We start from the raw sequence: 20,294 nt of genomic DNA on the forward strand, positions 1-20,294 counted from the left end.
CACACAAGTCTTCGAGGTGCTTGCGTGCCCTCCATAGGATGCAGAGTGACAGTGAGATATGATATGATTTACTTCTGATTCAGGGACACATCGACGAAAAATACCATTGACACCTCTCTTGAAAAATGATGGTTCATCCCAATAATAATGTTTAAGATCATGGAAGAAATTCTTCTTTTACTAGTATGTTAAGTCTGGTAGAAGCACTCTAGCGGCTAAGTAGTTGACAAAGTCAGCATACCATGGTAGGACAATCTTGGTACAAATAGATTCTATAACTTCATTAGGTTCTGTGTCATTATAAATTAAAGAGCATTCAATCGTCTCACTTTCGTTTTCTAACTGGACTACAAGTCGATCGTAAGGAAAATCGTCATTGATGAGTACTTGTTCGGGTTTTAGATCCTCAATCCTAAATAGATGATCTACTACCACGTTCTCGGTGCCTTTCTTATCTTTGATCTCTAGATCGAATTCTTGCAAGAGTATAATCCATCTCAAAAGTCTCAGCTTAACATCCTTTTTACTTAAAAAGTACCTAACTGCGGCATGGTCGGTATAGACAATCATTTTTGCTCCTACTAAGTAGGAATGAAATTTATCTAAAGCAAACACAACAGCTAGGAGTTCTTTTTCTGTGGTGGCGTAGTTCATCTGCGTATTGCCTAAGGTTTTACTTGCATAGTAAATAACATGAAGCTTTTTATCTTTTCTTTATCCTAAGACAGCGCAAACGATATAATCACTAGCGTCACACATTATCTCAAATGACTTACTCCAATCATGCGGTTTCATAATGGGTGCGGTAATAAGATCATTTTTCAGATGTTCAAACGCTTTTAAGCACTCTTCGTCGAATATGAATTCAATGTCTTTCATTAATAAGCTTGCTAGTGGTTTTGTTATTTTAGAGAAATCTTTAATGAATCGTCGGTAGAAACTGGCGTGTTCTAAGAAACTATGAATTTCTCTAACGGTTTTCGGAGGTTGAAGATGTTCTATAATTTCGATTTTTGCTTTATCCACTTTAATTCCTCAGTCGGATACAACATGTCCAAGTACAATTCCTTGTCAAACCATGAAATAACATTTTCCCAATTTAATACGAGATTGACCTTAACGTATCTCTCAAGTACCATTTATAGGTTTGAAAGACATCCTTCAAAGCTTTTCCCACAAATAGAGAAGTCATCCATAAATACTTCTATTATGTTGTCTATAAAATCAGCAAAGATCGATATCATGCATCTCTGAAATGTTGCAGGAGCATTACACAGTCCAAATAACATTCATCGATAAGGAAATGTACCATAAGGACATGTGAAAGTAGTCTTTTCTTGGTCATCATGATGGATAGGAATTTGAAAGAATCCTGAGTATCCATCTAAATAGTAGAAGTGAGAATGTTTACTTAGTCGTTCAAGCATTTGATGAATGAAAGGTAATGGAAAGTGATCTTTACGAGTGACTTTATTTAAATTTCTATAGTCTATGCACATTCTCCATTCAGTTTGAGTTATTTTTTCTATGGATTCTCCCTTCTCATTACTAACAACGGTAACACCTCCCTTCTTTGGAACGACATGTATCGGGCTGACCCAATTACTATCGGATATTGGGTATATAATCCCTGTTTCTAATAGCTTTTATACCTCATTTTTTACTACATCACTCAAGATAGGATTTACTCTTCTCTGATGCTCTCTAGAGGTTTTACAGTTATCCTTTAGCATAATGCGATGCATACATATAGAGGGACTTATTCCTTTTAAGTTGGAGATGTTATAGCCTAGAGCTGTTTGATATTTTCTTAAGACATGAAGTAATTTTTCGGTTTCTATCTGTCCTAAGTCAGCATTGACTGTAACTGGTCTTTCAAGCTCGGTGTCTAAAAGTTCATACCTTAGATCTTTGGGTAGTGTTTTGAGTTCTATTGAAGGTTTCTTTGGGAATGGCATTGTATTTGGTGTTAGTGCTAGACATTCTCTCAGAATATCATCTACGCATGGCTCACGCCAATTATCGTCTTTGAATATAGGAGGTGCTGGAATCTTCAGCACTTCAGTATACTTAGATGGTTCCTTCTCCATTTCTTTCACACATTCGTCGATGACTCCTAAGAAACAACATGAGTCGTCTATAGCTGGTGCTTGTAGGAATTTAGCTAAGAGAAATTCAACTTTTTCTTCTCCAACTTCGAATTTTAGCCTACCTTTCTTCACATGTATGATGGCTCCGGCTATGGCTAAAAAGGGTCTTCCTAAAATAATAGGGATGTGGGAATCCTCCTTTATATCCATTATTACAAAGTCGGTATGGATATAGAATTGTCCTATACGAACGGGAACTTTCTCTAGCATACCTATTGGAAATTTAACAGAATGGTCAGCTAGTTGTAGAGACATATTTGTTTGTCTTAATTCTCCTAGATTGAGTTTTTCGCATGTGGATAAGGGCATTAAACTAACACTGTCTCCTAAATCGCATAGAGTTTTGTCTATGATATAACTTCCGATTACACATGGTATGGAAAAACTACCTGGGTCTTTCAGTTTAGAAGGCATGTTGTTTTGAATAATAGCACTACACTCGACAGTAAGCATAACAGTTTCATCATCCACAAGCTTTTTCTTATTGGATAGAATCTCTTTAAGAAACTTAGCATATGAAGGAATTTGCGTAATGGCTTCTGTGAATAGTATAGTGATATTAAGTTGCTTCAGAAGTTCTACAAATTTCTTGAATTGTCCTTTATTTTTGGACTTAACAAGTCTTCGGGGATAAGGTATAGGTGGTTTGTATGGTGGCGGAGGCACATAAGGTGTTTCTTTATCTTTTTCCTCTCCGCTTTCGTCTTCTTTTCCATCATTGGTTAGTTCATTTACCTTTTCAGTTCCCTTACCGGAATTTTGGTACATGGTCGGATTTTGGATTCTTGGGTCAACTGGTTCATCTAATTCTGTTCCACTTCGAAGTGTGATAGCGTTAGCATGGCCTTTTGGGTTTGGTTGTAGTTGACCAGGAAATGCTCCAGCTAGGGTTTCTACTGCGGCTTGTTGTTGGGCTACTTGGGAGATTTGGGTTTCTAACATTTTGTTATGGGTAGCCATAACATCAAACTTATTTGACAATTGTTTCATCAGTTCACTCGTATGAGCATTTTGATTTACAAATTCTTTGTTTCGTTGATCTTGAGCATTCATAAAGTTTTCCATCATGATCTCTAGATTTGACTTTCTAGGTGCTTGTGGAGTAACATGGGCTCCTTTATGATAGCCAAGTGGAATAACAGGTGCTCGGTTTGGTGGAAACAAAGCATTGTTACTTTTATAGGAAAAGTTCGTATGGTTTCTCCAACCAGTATTTTAAGTGTTTGAATATGAGTTTCCTAGAGCATAGTTTATTTAGTCGGTGGGAACACCAGGCAATAACTGACAATCAACATTAGTGTGCCTAAGGGTTCCACATAATTCACAGTTTGGTGTTATAGCAACTACGATAGCTACTGGTGTTATGGCCAAGCTTTCAATCTTTTGAATAAACACACCCACTTTAGCATTGAAGCGGTCTATGCCATTAACTTCATACATTCCTCCTTTCGGAGTTGGTTTTTCTACAGCAACACGTTCACCTCCCCACTGGAAATGATTTTGAGTAATGTTCTCTATGATATCATAAGATTTGTGCAAACATGATTGGGGAGATGATAAGAGAATATGCATATTATTTACAATTTTGTTGTTTGAATGGATGAACCCATTGCCTACGTACCATAAAAAAGGTAGGATCAAAACCTCGTAGTTCGGGGTAAAAATTTCAAAAAGATTGGTTAATTGATTTGACCAAAAGCCTTAAGGTCTTTTGTTATCAAAGGGAGAAAACTCAACCTAAACCAACAATCCACCATGTGAGGAGAGCTTCAACATACTAGTGAGGGATCCACCCTATAATAAGTATGGAAGACTTATAGTCCAATAACTAAGGATAAGGTGAGGTTTACATTACCACTATGATAACTCAAACCTATGGCTAATGTTTATGAAAAAAGGTTTTAACAAAGGTGGCCATTGGAACCACAAAAATCACTTGAAGTGAGTTGTATTTACAAATTAGAAGTATTCACAAAAATGAAGTCAAAGTCGACTTAAGGTTCATTCAAAATAAGTATTAATGAAAAGAGTTTGAAAAATCAAAGGCATAATGCCTAGGTTTCTAGTTTTGAAAACAATGTCAATGTTTGCACAAAATGAGTTTGGCTTGGGTTAAAGTGGAGAGAAGAAGAGAGGGGCTAGTCCTAAACATGCAAAGATGAGAGAAGAGATAAAACCCTTGAAGTTCCTTTCTTGAGATCATAAAGATGATTCAAGATGCTCATTTCCTTTGGACTTAGCAAGCAACAAGCAATCAAAACAAATATTATATTCAAGCTCCTAGGATCTCCATTTGGCTTGTCTCTCAAACCTTGGCTATTCATGACAATGGTCCTTCCTACTATCTCAAGTTTGGAATCCCTATCACACAAGAAAAAAAAATCAAAAGGTTCACAATACAATAAGAGAAATAGACAAAGAATGAGTTTAGATTAGGGGTCATTTGAAGTATACTTTAAGATTTAGCATTCTAAAGGCATGAGGACTAGTTGCTCTTCAACAAGTTTAGCATGCTAAAGGCATGAGGTCTGGTTGCTCTTGAACTCCTTTAAGCATAGGTAAGGTCCTAATTCTAAGTCCTTTCTCCTTTTTGCATCGCGTTCACACAAACAAAGACAAAACAAGCACAAAGCAACAATATATTTATACATAATAATGAGCTCGAGTGAGCAAAAGGCAAATAATATAAACATAAAATATGAGCTCAAGCGAGCAAAGTAAAAAGCAATATGAATAAATGAGCAAGAAATTAAATTGCATTAAAGTAAATTGCAAGAATTAAATGCTTGAATTAAGGTTAGTAATTAGTAGTCAATGTTAGTGTGTCATAAAACAATTTAGCGCTATGTTAAGCAATCGTAAGTGGACTAATGTAGTAGTCACACCTATCTGAGGCCGGTCAATAAAACTATAGGCAAAAAACACAAGTTAGAGATCATGACTAGTAAGCCAAGCTCCTACAACTTGCCATGCCAAAAGAAAAGAAGGAAAGCCTTGTATGGATTTCAGGTGTTTTGCTTGACCAAGAAGCAACCTATCTTGGACACAAAGCAACTCACTTGATCTTTGATCAAGTTGAGTTTGATTTGGACCAAAGAAGGTTAAGCCTCCCATATGTCAAGACTAACCACAAATCATTAACTCATTGGCCAAAAGAAAAAGAAGAAGAAAAGAGATGAAGATGAATTGAACAAAATGAGAATTCAAATGACATAATCAAAATACAATGATCAAAATGTGAATAAAATCAACATCAATCAATGTAAAACAGAAGAGAAATTAAGATTAGAAGTTAACAAAGCCAAACATATTTTTTAGTATTTTTGGAATTAAAATAAAGCATAAAATAAAATGAACAAAATAATGGTCAAATTTCAAATTCAATTCAAATCAACTTGAATAAGTCCAATTGAATTATCATAAGTCTAACATGGTCAAAGAAGGTTTGACAAATTTTCTCAACATTTTTTGAAAACAGAAATTATTTTAAAACAATTAAAAACAAAGAAAAATAACACCAATGAACTAAAATCTCAAATAAATCTCAAATCAATCAAGAAATTGATGAGAATATTTTTCATAGACTTATCATGATCCATATGTGTTAAGAAAATATTTTTGGAATTTTTGAATATCAAAAAGTATTTAAAATGAATTAAAAACTATTAAAAACAAAATAATTCACAAAAAATATTAAATGGAATCACAAAAATAATTAAAAATCAGATTATGAAACTAGATTTTTCAAGAAAAATTTTAGTGTTGGTTTCATATTTTTGTGATTCCAAATAAAATAGTTATGAATTTTTGAAATAAAATGTAATTAAAAGAAAATAAAACAGAAAAATAGAAAATAGGAAAATCAACGCCCCTTGGATGGACTTCATTAATTGACGTGGCAACATCCAAGGCTCAGAAGCGCGCACGTACCATGGTCCACAGTCAAACGCGTTACAAACTGAATAAAAAAAATTAAGTGAAACAAAGGCCAGGATTAGATCATTTAATCGTCATCCAATGGCCCAGGCGCATCCACTTGGGGACGGTGGTGGAAACCACCGTCTTCTCCGGTGGACCAACTGATTCCGGCCACCAGTTGCAGGTTTTTAAACCTCAACAAAAATGCACGAGCCATACACCAAAATAAAGCTGGGGTGATGTACATCACCCCTGTAACCTTGGATTTCTCTTAAGATCTCTATGGAATGAGAAATCTGAGCTTGAATTTCCAGGTATGCAAACTGAAACTTCTCAAAACATAAAATCAAAGCCACCACTGGCTTGCCTCTTGCACGAGGACTTCAGAAAACCATTTGAACACAAGCAATTCACATTATATGGTGAGATTCAGATCAAAACAGTTGGATCATATACCTTTGAAGAGCAGCTTTACACAGCACGATCTGCTCCAATTCTTGCTTCCAACTTGATCAGGAGATGGTGATGATGCAAGGCTTAGGAATTGGAACTTGAAGATCAACTGATTTTGTTGAAATTCAAGTTTTAAATTGAGAGAAAAAAAACCAGAATTCCTTTAAGTGAGGTTGGGTATGGATTTCAGCAGAGCTTCAGGTAGCCTTCAGGTTGATATTTGAATGAGCCAAGACTTCTATTTATAGCTGAGGTGCAAGAAATGAGGTGAAGAACCCGTGTGCATGATCATTGGGTCCTCCATGCATGGGCCTGTACAGGCGCATGTGAGGCCCAAAATCAATTGGAAATACAAGCTAATATCATACCAAATGGAAATGGACGTGCAATTTGCCTTGTGTTTGCTTGTGTATGAAGATTCCAAGTGAAAAGTATAATTGGGCCTAAATGTTCCCCTCTTCGAAAGTCACACATAAAAAATACAAACATAGGCATGTGAATAATGGTTAGAAAGGTCTTGACATAAGGAACAAAATCTATGTTGGACAAAAATCCATTTGGAGTTTGGAAATTTGTGAAAACTGGTCTTAAAGTTTGAGGTACAAAACATGCCTTTGAAAAATTTGCCAAAAGTGGCCAACTTCAAGCCCGTATGTCTCAATTATACAAGCCTCAAATGGAAAAATCTACAACAACAAAGTTATATATAGTTTCAAGATGATAAATTTGGACTTAAAGTTTGCATCATTTGGATTTTTGATGAGAAAGTTATGGGCACTTGAAGTTGGACTTTTTCAACATTCAATGGTTTTGGTCCAAAGTGACCTATAATGTTTTGTATTATCACATGTGTTTCTTTTAGGATTATAGAATTTTCTCCAACATAACATTTTAAGTAGACATCTTATTATTTCCAATTCAATTGGTATCACCTTAAAATCATTAAAAATGAAGAAGTTAGGTCTTTGGGAAGTTGACCCAAAATTAGGGTTTCAATCAAAATGACCTATAATGTTTTGAAATGAATGATGACCTTCCATGTTTCAAATGGATTTTTGATGAACATGACAATTGTTCATATGGTTCTTAAGAACATGTTTTATATTGGGGTCATCTTCATTTGAAAAACACATCAAAATTTATGTCTCAGTGGATTTCAGTTTGGTTAGATGATTTGACTGGTCAACTTCTCAAGGCCAAACCTCAAATCTTGATGAATGAATGATTGAGGATACTCACATAAGCTCATATATGCATAAAGTGGTGAATGAAATATATTCCCTTGATTGAATTTTATCATAGGTTGAGGTTGTTTCATGAGCAAGGCACAGTTGAATTATGGCTTCCTTGGGAAACAAGCCTCAAGCCCCTTTGGTTTATCTTGATAAAATTGACAAATTGAGATACTTGGGAGGCATATATGATAATTTTTAACCTTATGGACCATTGTCATCCTTGTTTTCATCTTCATCTAGCCACTTCATTGAGCCTAGGGGCCTCCTAGAAGCAATGGATCTCATGATTGCTTGAGCTTCAAAACAAAAGATGTTAGTGACATAATTTTGTGCTTTTGGTTAGTAAACAAAAATAAGAAAATCAATAATACAATTCAAGCACGCTTGGTGGTCTCAAACCAACTCACACAAGTCCCAACCCTAGGGTTAAGGAGCCAAAATGCTATGATCCTTGAGGCAATGCAATGAGCAATGATATGATGCCATGAGGGATCTTAGGGTCAAAATTAGGGTCTTACAGATGCCCCTATTTAAGGTCATTCTATCCGGAGATATGAAGGTTAAAATCTTCGTCTCGACGAGGTAGAATGGGCTTAAATAATAACAAAGAGACGAATTTTGGTCCCTAAGAGACCTCATGATGCAAATGTATGCGTGCAAAAGTTAATACTCTGTGGGGAAATATGACCACAAAGGAAAAGAAATCAGGAGAAACTGAAAGTCCATAGGAGTAATACACTCACTAGGGAGATAGAGACTCTGGGGGAAAATAAGGATAAAATGCGTGAGTGGGTCACGACTTAAGAACTTGCTAGGAGACATGAAGGGATTCCATGAAAATAAATAAATGGAAAGACTCGAGCTGACATAAAGATGCATGTATTGGGGAATATGTCAATACAGCAAAATTATCCATAAAGGATACTTCAGATAAAAATCCGGACTCAGGTGGGGATGTCCATAAAGGACTCGGCTGAGGAAGCAACAAATGAGATATTACCGGTTATTGGGTAATAAACTCAAAGAGAGACATATTGATCAAAAACACCGGTTACTGGGTGAGAGGTCAACATGCTCAGGGAGAAAGAATATCTAAGACCGGTATAAGGGTGAGAGATATCAATTATCTGAAACATCTGAGGAAGACCTAAAAGGCATATTTCAACTCAGGAAAATCTGACTCCACAGGGGACAAAAAGTCATAATAGGGAGCAGAAGGAAGGAACACCGGGGATACCGGTTACTAGGCATATAATAGGTGACCAACCAGACGTGAATTGGAAACATATCCAAGACACTCATCATCCGTGAAGGAGGGCTGAAAAAGCAAACTCAATTTATAGGATGGGCATTCGATTCCATAAGGAAAACGAATCTTACTCAACTGGGGAAGAAAAGACTTCAACTGAAGAGCGCATGAGATATATTATTTATTACCGTCAGAACGTAGATAACATACTCACATGGAAGATTATCCACAACCGGTTACTGGGTTAACAAAGGATAAATCGATCGAAAAGAAAGGACATCGGGATACCGGTTACTGGCTATAAAATGATGACCAATCTACAGGAGAAACCGTCATTACCAAACAAAGGGTAGATGAAAAATGACTCGCTAGGGATACATTGACAAGAGCAATGATCCCAAAGATATATCACCGGTTACTGGGTGGTATACTCAAAAATGAAGGAATATCAATACCGAATATTGGATAAAGATAACCAACAAAGAGGGGATTACATCTACCGGTTACTGGGTAGAAAACCACAAAAATAGGACTTATAACTACCGGTTACTGGGTAGAAGGCCACAAAAATATCCACTGGGGAAAAGATGAACAATTACTGGTTACTGAGCAATTGAACAACTAAACCACAGGGAACTGCAAGGGAAATAACAAGAAATGAGTCAATTTAGGAACAAACTAGAGAGACACAATAAAACAAGACTCAACCCAATGAGGATATAACTCAGGGGAGTAATTCCATCCAGATATATAATTGGGGAGGAAACTGAAACAATAATCATCCACGAGGATATAACTCAGTGGGGAATATAGAAGGAAAGATAGACACTTTCTGCCTATAGGGCTGACTCTATATGGAGAGATCAGACACAAGCATCTGCTTAGGAAAGAATATTTCACCAATAGCAGGAGATAACAAGCAAAGATATATGGCAAAGAATGCAACATGAATATCTGAATGCTATAATTATGCATGTATATGCATGGTTTATGTATGATTAATGCTGACAAACAGACATATCTAACACAAACAAGTCCGAGAAACAATGGACAGACATCCGTTATAACATCTCAAAAGAGAAAGGCCAGGCCCACAGGAGAAATCAATTCTGGTGGGGAGCAGTAAATACCAAGAGACACCAATCATCGTTGGGGACAAAGACCACCGTCGGGGATATGCAAAGTCTCAGCTACCGACTGCTGGGAATCTTCCAACAATCTTGGGAACATGCAGAGATATCAACAAGATCTGTCATAGAAGAACTCTACTGGGGATCTTATCAGGGGATAATATGAAATTCAGCGGGGGACAACCACCTGCCAGAAACACATCAATCAGGTATTCTCTTCTAACTGCTGAAGAGACAACTCTGCTGAAGGAACAAATTGCTCCGTTGGGGAAGGAATCAACACATCTTCCTCAAAATCCCTCAATACTGGGAAATGTCTTCCATTCGGAGGGGATACAAATATCAAATTGGGATCAGGCAAAGTCTCAACTAGGGAAGCTTCAGAGTCACTGCCAGGGATTTGCTATTGAACGGACATACGATCCATCGTAGAGGAGACTCTATTGAGCAAGATCAACTTGGATAAGATCCATCGTAGATGAAACTCTACCGGGGAACTCATCAGGGGATAATATGAAATTCTGTGGGGAACAACCACCAATCAGAAATTTCAACAATCAAAAGCACATTCTTCTTATCTGTTGGAGAGACATCTCTGCTAAGGGGAGAAAGAACCAAAGCTCCACTGAGGAAGGACACAACGTCTTCACCACCAGCTCAACTTAGAGGAAACTTTCCAATAAGGAGGGGAAAACCAATACCAGGCTTTGATCAGGCAACTCCACTAGGGATAGACTATAGGTGACCATACCGGGGATAGTATGCTGTGAGCAACTCTACTAGGGATGAATTGTAGGCAAACCCGTTGAGGATAACTACAAGTACCTCCGGAGATGAAAAGGGGACAAACCCTTCACCAACTACTCTAGGCAACTACTTCCGAGTAGATATCTGGAGGATATCTTTGCAGGGAACACATGCTCACACTGCTGCGGGTTTATACTCATGCTGGGAATTCCTGCTCACTCTGCAGGAGATTTCCAGTTATGCTGGGGGAAGGCAACTTCCTCAAGAATAGATAGAATATCCATTTTTATCAATTTATAAGGGATTTTAGGTCAGTCCACACAAGGGATGACAACCATATAGTTGATAAAACACAAATGCTAGACTCAGACTCCCTGGGGAGTTGAGGATGTTTGAGATAGAGGTATACACATCTCTAAAAAGATCAAGGCCCAAAACTCCAGACTCTCTGGGGATTTGATGATGTATCATCCTTCTCTATGCTCACCAGGAGACAACCTGAAAGATGATGAAAAGGATACAAACATGCCAAGAATATGAACAAATGTCTTACCCTTTGGAGATCGTACTATCCTTGGGAGAGCAATAAAGACATTTCATTTATCCTTTCAGTCATTGTGAATGTTCACTTTGTTTAAAAACAGTTTATAAAAACTTTATTTGTTTAAAACAATGATATTTATCAATTAAAACATGCAAACATTTGTTAAACAGAAACAAAATAGAGTGCAAAGAATTGGATAAACTCTCTAATTTATTTGATAGAATGGTAGTCCGCAAATGGAGAGACTCCATGGATCTTTACAATTTTGAAATTGGTGATATATATTGGAAAAAGGGCTACGTTGAACATAATGACCATTTCTCCACCAACTCTGAATTCGATGTATTTGAAGCTTCAGTTGACGATGACTGAGCGAGAATCTTTGACAGATGACAGTTTGTAGAACAATGTCTTGTCAGGATGCAGTTACTTGCCAAATCTCTAATTTTTGCCTAGATTTCCCCAGGGTGAGGTATTCAATCTAGCGGGATATATATTCATTTTTTATGTCTCTAACTTTTGCCTGGACCGGCCTTTCGGGTTTTCAATCCACCGAGACGCTCATTTTTGCCTAAGTTGCCCTTTCGGGTCTTCAACTTAGCGAGCTATTCTGTTTTTATTTTAGGCGAAGTATTTCTTGACTGCATTTGAATTCGTCCATAGTTGTAAGTATCAAAGCACCGCCTGAAAAGGCTTTCTTAACAACATATGGACCTTCATAGTTTGGAGTTCACTTGCCCCTGAAATCGGGCGCGAAATATAAAAATTTCTTGAGCACGAGGTCACCTTCTCGGAACACGCGAGGCTTGACCTTCTTATCAAAGGCTTTCTTCATCCTTTGCTGATATAACTGACCATGGCACATGACAGTCAATCTCTTTTCTTCAATCAAGTTTAGTTGGTCATAACGACTCTGAACCCATTCAGCCTCAGTCAACTTGGCTTCCACCAAGACTCTCATTGATGGGATCTCAACCTCTACGGGGAGCACAACCTCCATGCCATACACAAGAGAGAAAGGGGTTACCCCTGTTGAAGTGCGGACAGATGTACGATAGCCATGCAAAGCAAATGGCAGCATCTCATGCCAATCTTTGTACGTAACAACCATCTTCTGGATAATTTTCTTGATGTTCTTGTTAGCAGCTTCAATAGCCCCATTCATCATGGGTCTATAAGGAGAAGAATTATGATGTACGATCTTGAACTCGCTACACAGCTCTTTCATCATCTTGTTGTTCAAGTTTGATCCATTATCAGTGATGATCTTGTATGGCACACCATAACGACATATGAGTTGATTCTTGATAAACTTCACAACCACCTGCCTGGTCACACTCACATATGATGCCGCTTCAACCCACTTGGTGAGTAATCAATTGCTACGAGAATAAAACGATGACCGTTCGACGCCTTTGGCTCAATCATGCCAATCATGTCAATTCCCCACATGGAGAAAGGCCATGGTGATGAAATAACATTCAGAAGTGTAGGGGGAATATGAATCTTATCCGCATAAATCTGACACTTATGGCATTTCTTCACATACTTGCAGCAGTCAGACTCCACCGTCAGCCAATAGTAGCCTGCTCTCAACATCTTCTTTGCCATGTCATGCCCATTGGAATGAGTACCAAATGAACCCTCATGGACTTCAGTCATCAACAGGTCTACTTCGTGTCTATCCATGCATCTGAGCAAAACCATGTTAAAATTCCTCTTATAAAGCACATCGCCATTAAGGTAGAAACTGCCAGATAATATCCTCAAAGTCTACTTATCTTTAACAGATGCCCCAGGCGGGTAAATCTGACTTTGGAGAAAGCACTTGATATCAAAATACCATGGCTTATCATCTTTCACTTCTTCAACTGCAAATACATGAGCTGGTCTATCCAAGCGCATCACAGTGATGTTGGGGACTTCATTCCAATATTTCACCACAATCATCGAAGCAAGCGTAGCAATAGCATCTGCCATCCGATTCTCATCTCGAGGAATATGATGGAAGTCAACCTCAGTAAAGAAAGTTGAAATCCTCCTCGCGTAATCTCTGTATGGGATGAGGCTAGGCTGATTTGTCCCCCATTTACCTTTAATCTGATTAACAATAAGGGCCGAATCACCATAAACATCAAGATGTTTGATCCTAAGATCAATACATTCTTCCAATCCCATGATACATGCCTCATACTCCACCATATTATTCGTGCATTTGAAAGTTAGCCTTGCTGTAAAAGGAAAATGTGTGCCCTGAGGAGTAATAATCACTACCCCAATACCATTTCCATACTGATTAACAGCGCCATCGAACACCATGCCCCATCGGGAACCAGGCCCTAGCCCTTCATCGAGCGTAGGCTCATCGCAATCTTTCATCTTCAAATACAAAATCTCCTTATCAGGGAAGTCGTACTGAACAGACTGATAATCCTGAATTGGTTGATGTGCCAAGTGGTCAGCCAAGATACTACCTTTAATAGCTTTCTGAGCTCAATACTCAATGTCATACTCAGATAACAATATCTGCCAACGGGCAATCCTCCCAGTTAAAGCATGCTTCTCAAAGATATACTTGATTGGATCCATTTTGGATATCAACCAAGTCGTATGATTCAACATATACTGGCGTAAACGCTTAGCAGCCCAAGCTAAAGCACATCATGTCTTCTCAAGCATTGAGTACCGAGACTCACAATCACTGAACTTCTTACTCAAGTAGTAGATAGCATATTCTTTCTTCCCTGATTCATCTTGCTGACCCAATACATAACCCATAGAGTCCTCAAGCACAGTCAAGTACATAATCAAAGGTCTCCCTTCAATAGGCGGAGACAGAATCGGAGGCTCGAACAAATATTCTTTGATACTGTCAAAGGCTTTTTGGCAATCCTCGGTCCAATCATGACGTTGATCTTTCCGGAGGAGCTTGAATATTGGCGCACATGTGGCAGTCATGTGGGATATAAATCTAGAAATATAATTCAAGCGGTTGAGAAAACCTCGGACTTGCTTCTCAATTTTGGGCGCAGGCATCTCTTGTATTGCTTTGACCTTGGCAGGATCAACTTCAATACCTCTTTCATTAACAATAAAGCCCAATAACTTACCGGAACGGACTCCAAATGTACACTTGTTCGGATTCAAGCGGAGTTTGTACTTCCTCAAACGCTGAAAAAGCTTCAACAAGTACTCTACATGTTCAACTTACGTTTTCGACTTCGCAATCATATCATCAATATATACCTCGATCTCCTTGTGCATCATATCATGAAACAAGGTAGTCATAGCGCGTTGATATGTGGCTCCGGCGTTCTTCAAACCGAAGGGCATCACTCGATAATAGAACGTTCCCTAAGGTGTGATGAATGTTATCTTCTCCATATCCTCGGGTACCATTTTAATCTGATTATAATCGGAAAATCCGTCCATAAATGAGAAGACATTGAATTTAGCTGTATTGTCTACCAACATATCAATATGTGGTAGAGGAAAATCATCTTTTGGACTAGCTTTATTCAAGTCATGGTAATCCACACACATTCAGACTTTTCCGTCTTTCTTAGGCACGGGCACAATAGTGGCCACCCATTGGGGATACATAGAAGTCACCAGAAACCCTGCATCAATTTGCTTTTGAACTTCTTCTTTAATCGTCATTGCCATATCAGGATGAGTTCTTCTGAGCTTCTGCTTCACAGGCACACACTCAGGCTTCAAAGGCCGAAAATGTTGCATGATATCAGTATCTAGACCAGGCATGTCTTCATACGACCAGGCAAATACGTCGACATATTCTCGTAGCAACTCAATCAACCCCTTCTTCACATACTCTTCCAGGAGTGCCCCGATCTTCACTTCACGAACACAATCTTCAGACCCCAAGTTGATTGTTTCCAAATTCTCAAGATGTGGCTGAATAATCTTCTCTTCGTGCTCAAGCAGACGGGTAATCTCATCAGGAATCTCTTCAACATCATCATCTTCGGCCTCAAATACAGAGAACTCAAAGTTGGGAGATGGCGTTGGATCATTATGTTCAATGGGTTTGATCAACCTGCATAATAATTTTGAGTATAAAAGAGATTTCAGAATTCAAACAAGGAAAATCATTATGCAGATGAGAAGATTGATTTTATTCTCTTTTTTAGGGTTTTATGGTGATCACCAATTTCATGCGAAAAAGCAAAAAGGGAAAATAATTTGGAAAAACAAACATTTAACATGTAATTTTTGAATGAATATCGTTGTATTAAATCGAATTGCCAACAATGTCACCACTTCTCCCTTTGGCATGGGAGAAGGGTTTTTAAACAAAAGTGAACTAATTACGCGGACTTGTGGATAACTGTTGGAACATCAACAACGACCCAATTATTGCAGATTCCACCAGGTATGACGAAGTTGCCCAGATCTTCCTCTCCATCATCTTCCACTATGGCAACAGCTTCTTGATCTTCGATAGTGTAGATGAAACCACCATTCTGGAACAGCCCACGCTCATTGGAAATGCCTGAAGAATACCCTATGCCAGCCCATGATTTATTTTCTTCCATCTTAATTATTTGTCCTAAACCAGTAGTTTCACCATGCTCAATGGCCAACTTAGCATCATTGTAGGAAGCAAATGAAGAAGGTCCTTTCCTTGAAGGCTCAGCAATAGACAAGGCTTGGAACGGAGTCCCAACCTCATCCTCAGCATCTAGATAGGAAAAGGAAGATAAATGGCTAACCAAGAGAGCCTTCTCTCCCCCTATCATCACCAACTTCTTATTCTTAACGAATTTTAATTTCTGGTGTAGGGTGGATGTCACGGCGCCTACCTCATGAATCCATGGTCTGCCAAGCAAGCAACTATATGATGGATGGATATCCATGAGTTGGAAAGTGATCTGGAAATCACTAAGTCCTATCTTGATTGGGAGTTCAACTTCGCCAATCACAGTTTTCCTCGATCCATCAAAAGCCTTAACAACCACTCCACTCTGCCTCATGGGAGGCCCCTGGTATGAAAGTTTGGCCAGAGTGGATTTTGGCAACACATTAAGTGACGATCATGTGTCTAACAACACATTAGACAAGGCATCATCCTTGCAGTTCATAGAAAGGTGTAGAGCCAAATTATGGTCTTTTCCCTTCTCGGGAAGATCAGCATCGCGAAATCTCAAATTGTTACAAGCAGTTATGTTTGCAACAATGCTATCAAACTGTTCAATTGTGACATTGTGATCCACGTATGCCATGTCCAACACCCTCTGCAAAGCTTTGCGGTGTGGTTCAGAATTCATCAGCAAAGATATGATAAATATCTTTGATGGAGTTTGAAGCAGCTGATCAACGACGTTGTACTCGCTCCTTTTGATGAGCCTTAGCATCTTATCACAGTCCTCTCTCAAAATGCCATGCTAGCCAACATGGACAGGAGTTTTCACAGATTTATCAACAACAGCAGGGTCAACACCCTTCACAGCAAGTGCTGGATTTGAAGAAGAAGAAATCCCCATAGGACCGGCAGAATTATCAACAACAGTTCTCTTCAATACGTCTTCATGGGGTTTCGACGGCACCGAGAAAACACGACCACTGTGGGTCATACCACTAACTTCAGAGATACTCACAACAGAGGTGGAGGGCAACGACACCTCATTCCCATCTTCCAGCATAATCGCGTTATACCTGTAAGGAACAACTCTATCTGAAGAATACGGGACAAGGCCCGCTGGCTTGATTATAAGAGATGGGGAAACCTTCTCTTTGCTGCCAACATATTTGACAAGAACCGGTTCTGGTATTCTGAATACAGGAGATATTACATCAACTTCATCCTCGTTGCGATTCTGAAGTATCTCGATCATTCCCTGATCCAACATCTCTTGGATGTCCTTCCTGACTTGTCGGCATCCTCTTTCATTGACAGTGCACACCTGACATCTGTCATGGTCATGCTCATAATGACTGTATCCACATCATGTCCGGGAGCACCGGAATAATATACACAATGTAGCTCAGGCTTGTACCACCACTGAGGGTTGGTTGCTACAGCAGGTGGGTCACGTGGAGTAATTCATTTTCTATCAATCAAAGACAGATAGAGTTCAACATAGGTCATTGGAATTGGATCAAAAGTGACCCTCTTCCTATCGTATCTGGTGCTGGTGTTATTGTTGTTTCGAGGCTGGTAGGCCTGCTGTTGTGGATGATGCTGTTGTTGATATTGCTGATGTTGTTGTTATTGTTGATGATGGACTTCTCTGAAGGCAGGTGCTATATGAGCCACCTGGTGCTGGTTACAGAGGGTCTTCGTTTGATATGGGAAGACACAACATGTGCCTCTCCCTCTTTCTTCTTTGCAAAGCCCCTCATATCTCTTTGCAGAAGAGCCTTCATCCCTAGATAGACGTCCTTCCCGGACTCCTTCCTCTAGCCTCATTCCCATGTTCACCATTTCGGTGAAGTCCGAGGGAGCACTAACTATCATCCTCTCATAATAAAAAGAACTCAAGATCTTCAAAAAGATCTTGGTCATTTCTTTCTCCTCGAGGAGTGGCACAATTTGAGCGACCAACTCACGCCATCTCTGTGCGTACTCCTTAAAAGTCTCCTTCTCTTTCTGGGACATCGCCCTCAGCTGGTCCCTATCGGGAGCCATATCAACATTGTACTTATATTGCTTGACGAAAGCTTCGCCAAGATCATTGAAGGAGCGAATGTTCGCACTATCCAGACCCATGTACCATATGAGTGCAGCACCGGACAGGCTGTCCTAGAAGTAGTGGATTAGGAGTTGATCATTCTCTGTCTATGTTGACATCTTGCGTGCGTATATCACAAGATGGCTGAGAGGGCAAGTGTTTCCATTGTATTTCTCAAAGTCAGGTACTTTGAATTTAACAGGGATCTTGACGTTGGGCACAAGGCACAACTCAACAACAGATTTACCAAAGAGGTCTTTACCCCTTAGAGTATTCAGTTTCTTGCGCAACTCAAGGAATTGGTCGTTCATAGCGTCCATCTTCTCATAAACATTTGGGCCCTCAGATGACTCAGAATGATAGATGGTGTCTTCGACTCTTGGTAAAGTATGCACAACGGCAGGTGGCACATCAAGGACCAGGCTAGATGCCGACAGAGAAGCGAAGGTAGGAGCAAGACCTTCGGGCACAAAATTTGCGGGCATCCCCTAGGGAAACCCAACTGGCATAGTTGGCGCGAAATGAGCGGTGGCGGCAGGCACAGTTGAGGAAGCTACCTCTGAAATAACTATCCTCGCGGGAGGAATTGCAGGAGTTGGAGATAACTGGCTCTGAGCAGCCAACACTGACTCTATCATGGCAGTCAGTCTAGCTACTTCCTCTTTCAGCTCACGGTTCTCTTGCTCTAGATGATCCATCAGTCTGGGAAGATTTGCTCTAGTGTTATACCGGTGCGTCAGCTTGTCTTCAAAATAAATGAAGAACAAAGAGTTAGACCACTGATTAGAGCTGAACAAAACCTGCTTATACACATGATGCCTGCAATATTTGTGCATATGATTTATTTTTATTCAGAGGAACTTTATAGAGATCTATTTGCAAATATTTTGAAAATGTTAATCTTTTAAGACATATATGGAATACTCATATCAATGATATTTGGAAAAAAATTTTACACCAATGAAGAAGTACAATTTTGGTAACCAAATACAATATAAGAGGAAAGGAGAATAAACATCCTATGGAACCCTAGAAACAATCGTCCAAAGCTCTCGAGATTGGAAGATAAGTTGCACGAAGCCTCTTCACCTCTCTCTCATAGGCTGCCTCCATATCTTCCTTCTCCTTGGCGAGTCTATCATACTTCCTCTTCCAAAACTTGGATGACTGAGGAAGAAGAGAAGTAACTACATCATCGGGCTCATCAATAACCCGATGCTCCAGAAATTCTATCACAACATCTTTATCTCTGAGTTGCTAAAGTAGTTCCTCTCGCTCACGAACCCAAGCACGCGAACGGTCTTCATCTCTCCACTCCTCTACTCCTTGGTTAGGGAGGGTTGAAGGCCCAACCATAACCATAGGGGTAGGTCTCGGATAGTCATAGGGAATGTGGTAATCAAGCGCTCTCCTCCTCACCCAAGCGGTGTAGGGTTCCAAAGCAATACAATTCTTCGGACCAAGCTCTTTCCTTCCCTTCCTATGAATCTTGCGCCAAGCGTGGACCATCCTGCCCTTCAAGTTCTGGGGATCTTTACCCTCTTGAAAGAACACTCCTTCCAACAGAATGTTGTTAGGTTTATCCTTTAAGGGGAACCCAAGCTGGTGGCGAGCCAAAATAGGGTCATAGTTAATCCCACCACATGTACCAAGAAGAGGCACATTAGAGAATTCACCACAAGAATCAATAATCTGGAAACCATCATACACACGATTGTACCAAAAGATATCATCATTAGTGAGAGACATAAGTCTCGTGGACCACCGTAGACATGCTTTGTTCTCCTTGAAGGCGAGCGTTTGAGGCAAGTGCGAAATAAACCACTTATACAACAGAGGCAAACAACACATAACGGTACCACCACCCTTTGCATTCCTCATATGCAAAGAGAAATAAGTTTCACCCAACAGAGTAGGAACGAGATTAAGAGTAGAGAAAATCCTAATAGCGTTCACATCCACAAAGTTGTCGATGTTGGGGAATAACACTAGCCCATAGATGAGAAGTACAAATATGGCTTCAAAGGCGTCCTCACTCATGGCCTTCCCAAATAAAGTAGCTTGGGCAATGAGAAAATCAGATGGGAGACCTTGAATTCCATCTTTGGTAGTCATATGAGCATCAATATCATATACATCTATGTAAAGCAAATCAACAATCTCTTGGGAAGAAGGA

The 20,294-nt window shown here is 39.3% G+C and overlaps 1 protein-coding gene across 1 annotated transcript; it reads right to left on the reverse strand.

The window, feature by feature from the left end:
* Nucleotides 1-1,646: 1,646 nt before the first annotated feature.
* On the reverse strand, nt 1,647-2,918 carry LOC127094918 (uncharacterized). The gene has a single exon (XM_051033677.1). The coding sequence runs from the start codon at nt 2,916-2,918 to the stop codon at nt 1,647-1,649; it is 1,272 nt and encodes a 423-aa protein (XP_050889634.1).
* Nucleotides 2,919-20,294: the final 17,376 nt, after the last annotated feature.

This window comes from Lathyrus oleraceus, chromosome 6 (assembly GCF_024323335.1).
Source record: "Lathyrus oleraceus cultivar Zhongwan6 chromosome 6, CAAS_Psat_ZW6_1.0, whole genome shotgun sequence".
Taxonomy (NCBI): domain Eukaryota; kingdom Viridiplantae; phylum Streptophyta; class Magnoliopsida; order Fabales; family Fabaceae; genus Lathyrus; species Lathyrus oleraceus.

What these genes read in the sequence shown, in the direction of transcription:
- LOC127094918 (XM_051033677.1), bottom strand. Translation starts at nt 2,918, where the DNA reads ATGTACCAAAATTCCGGTAAGGGAACTGAAAAGGTAAATGAACTAACC.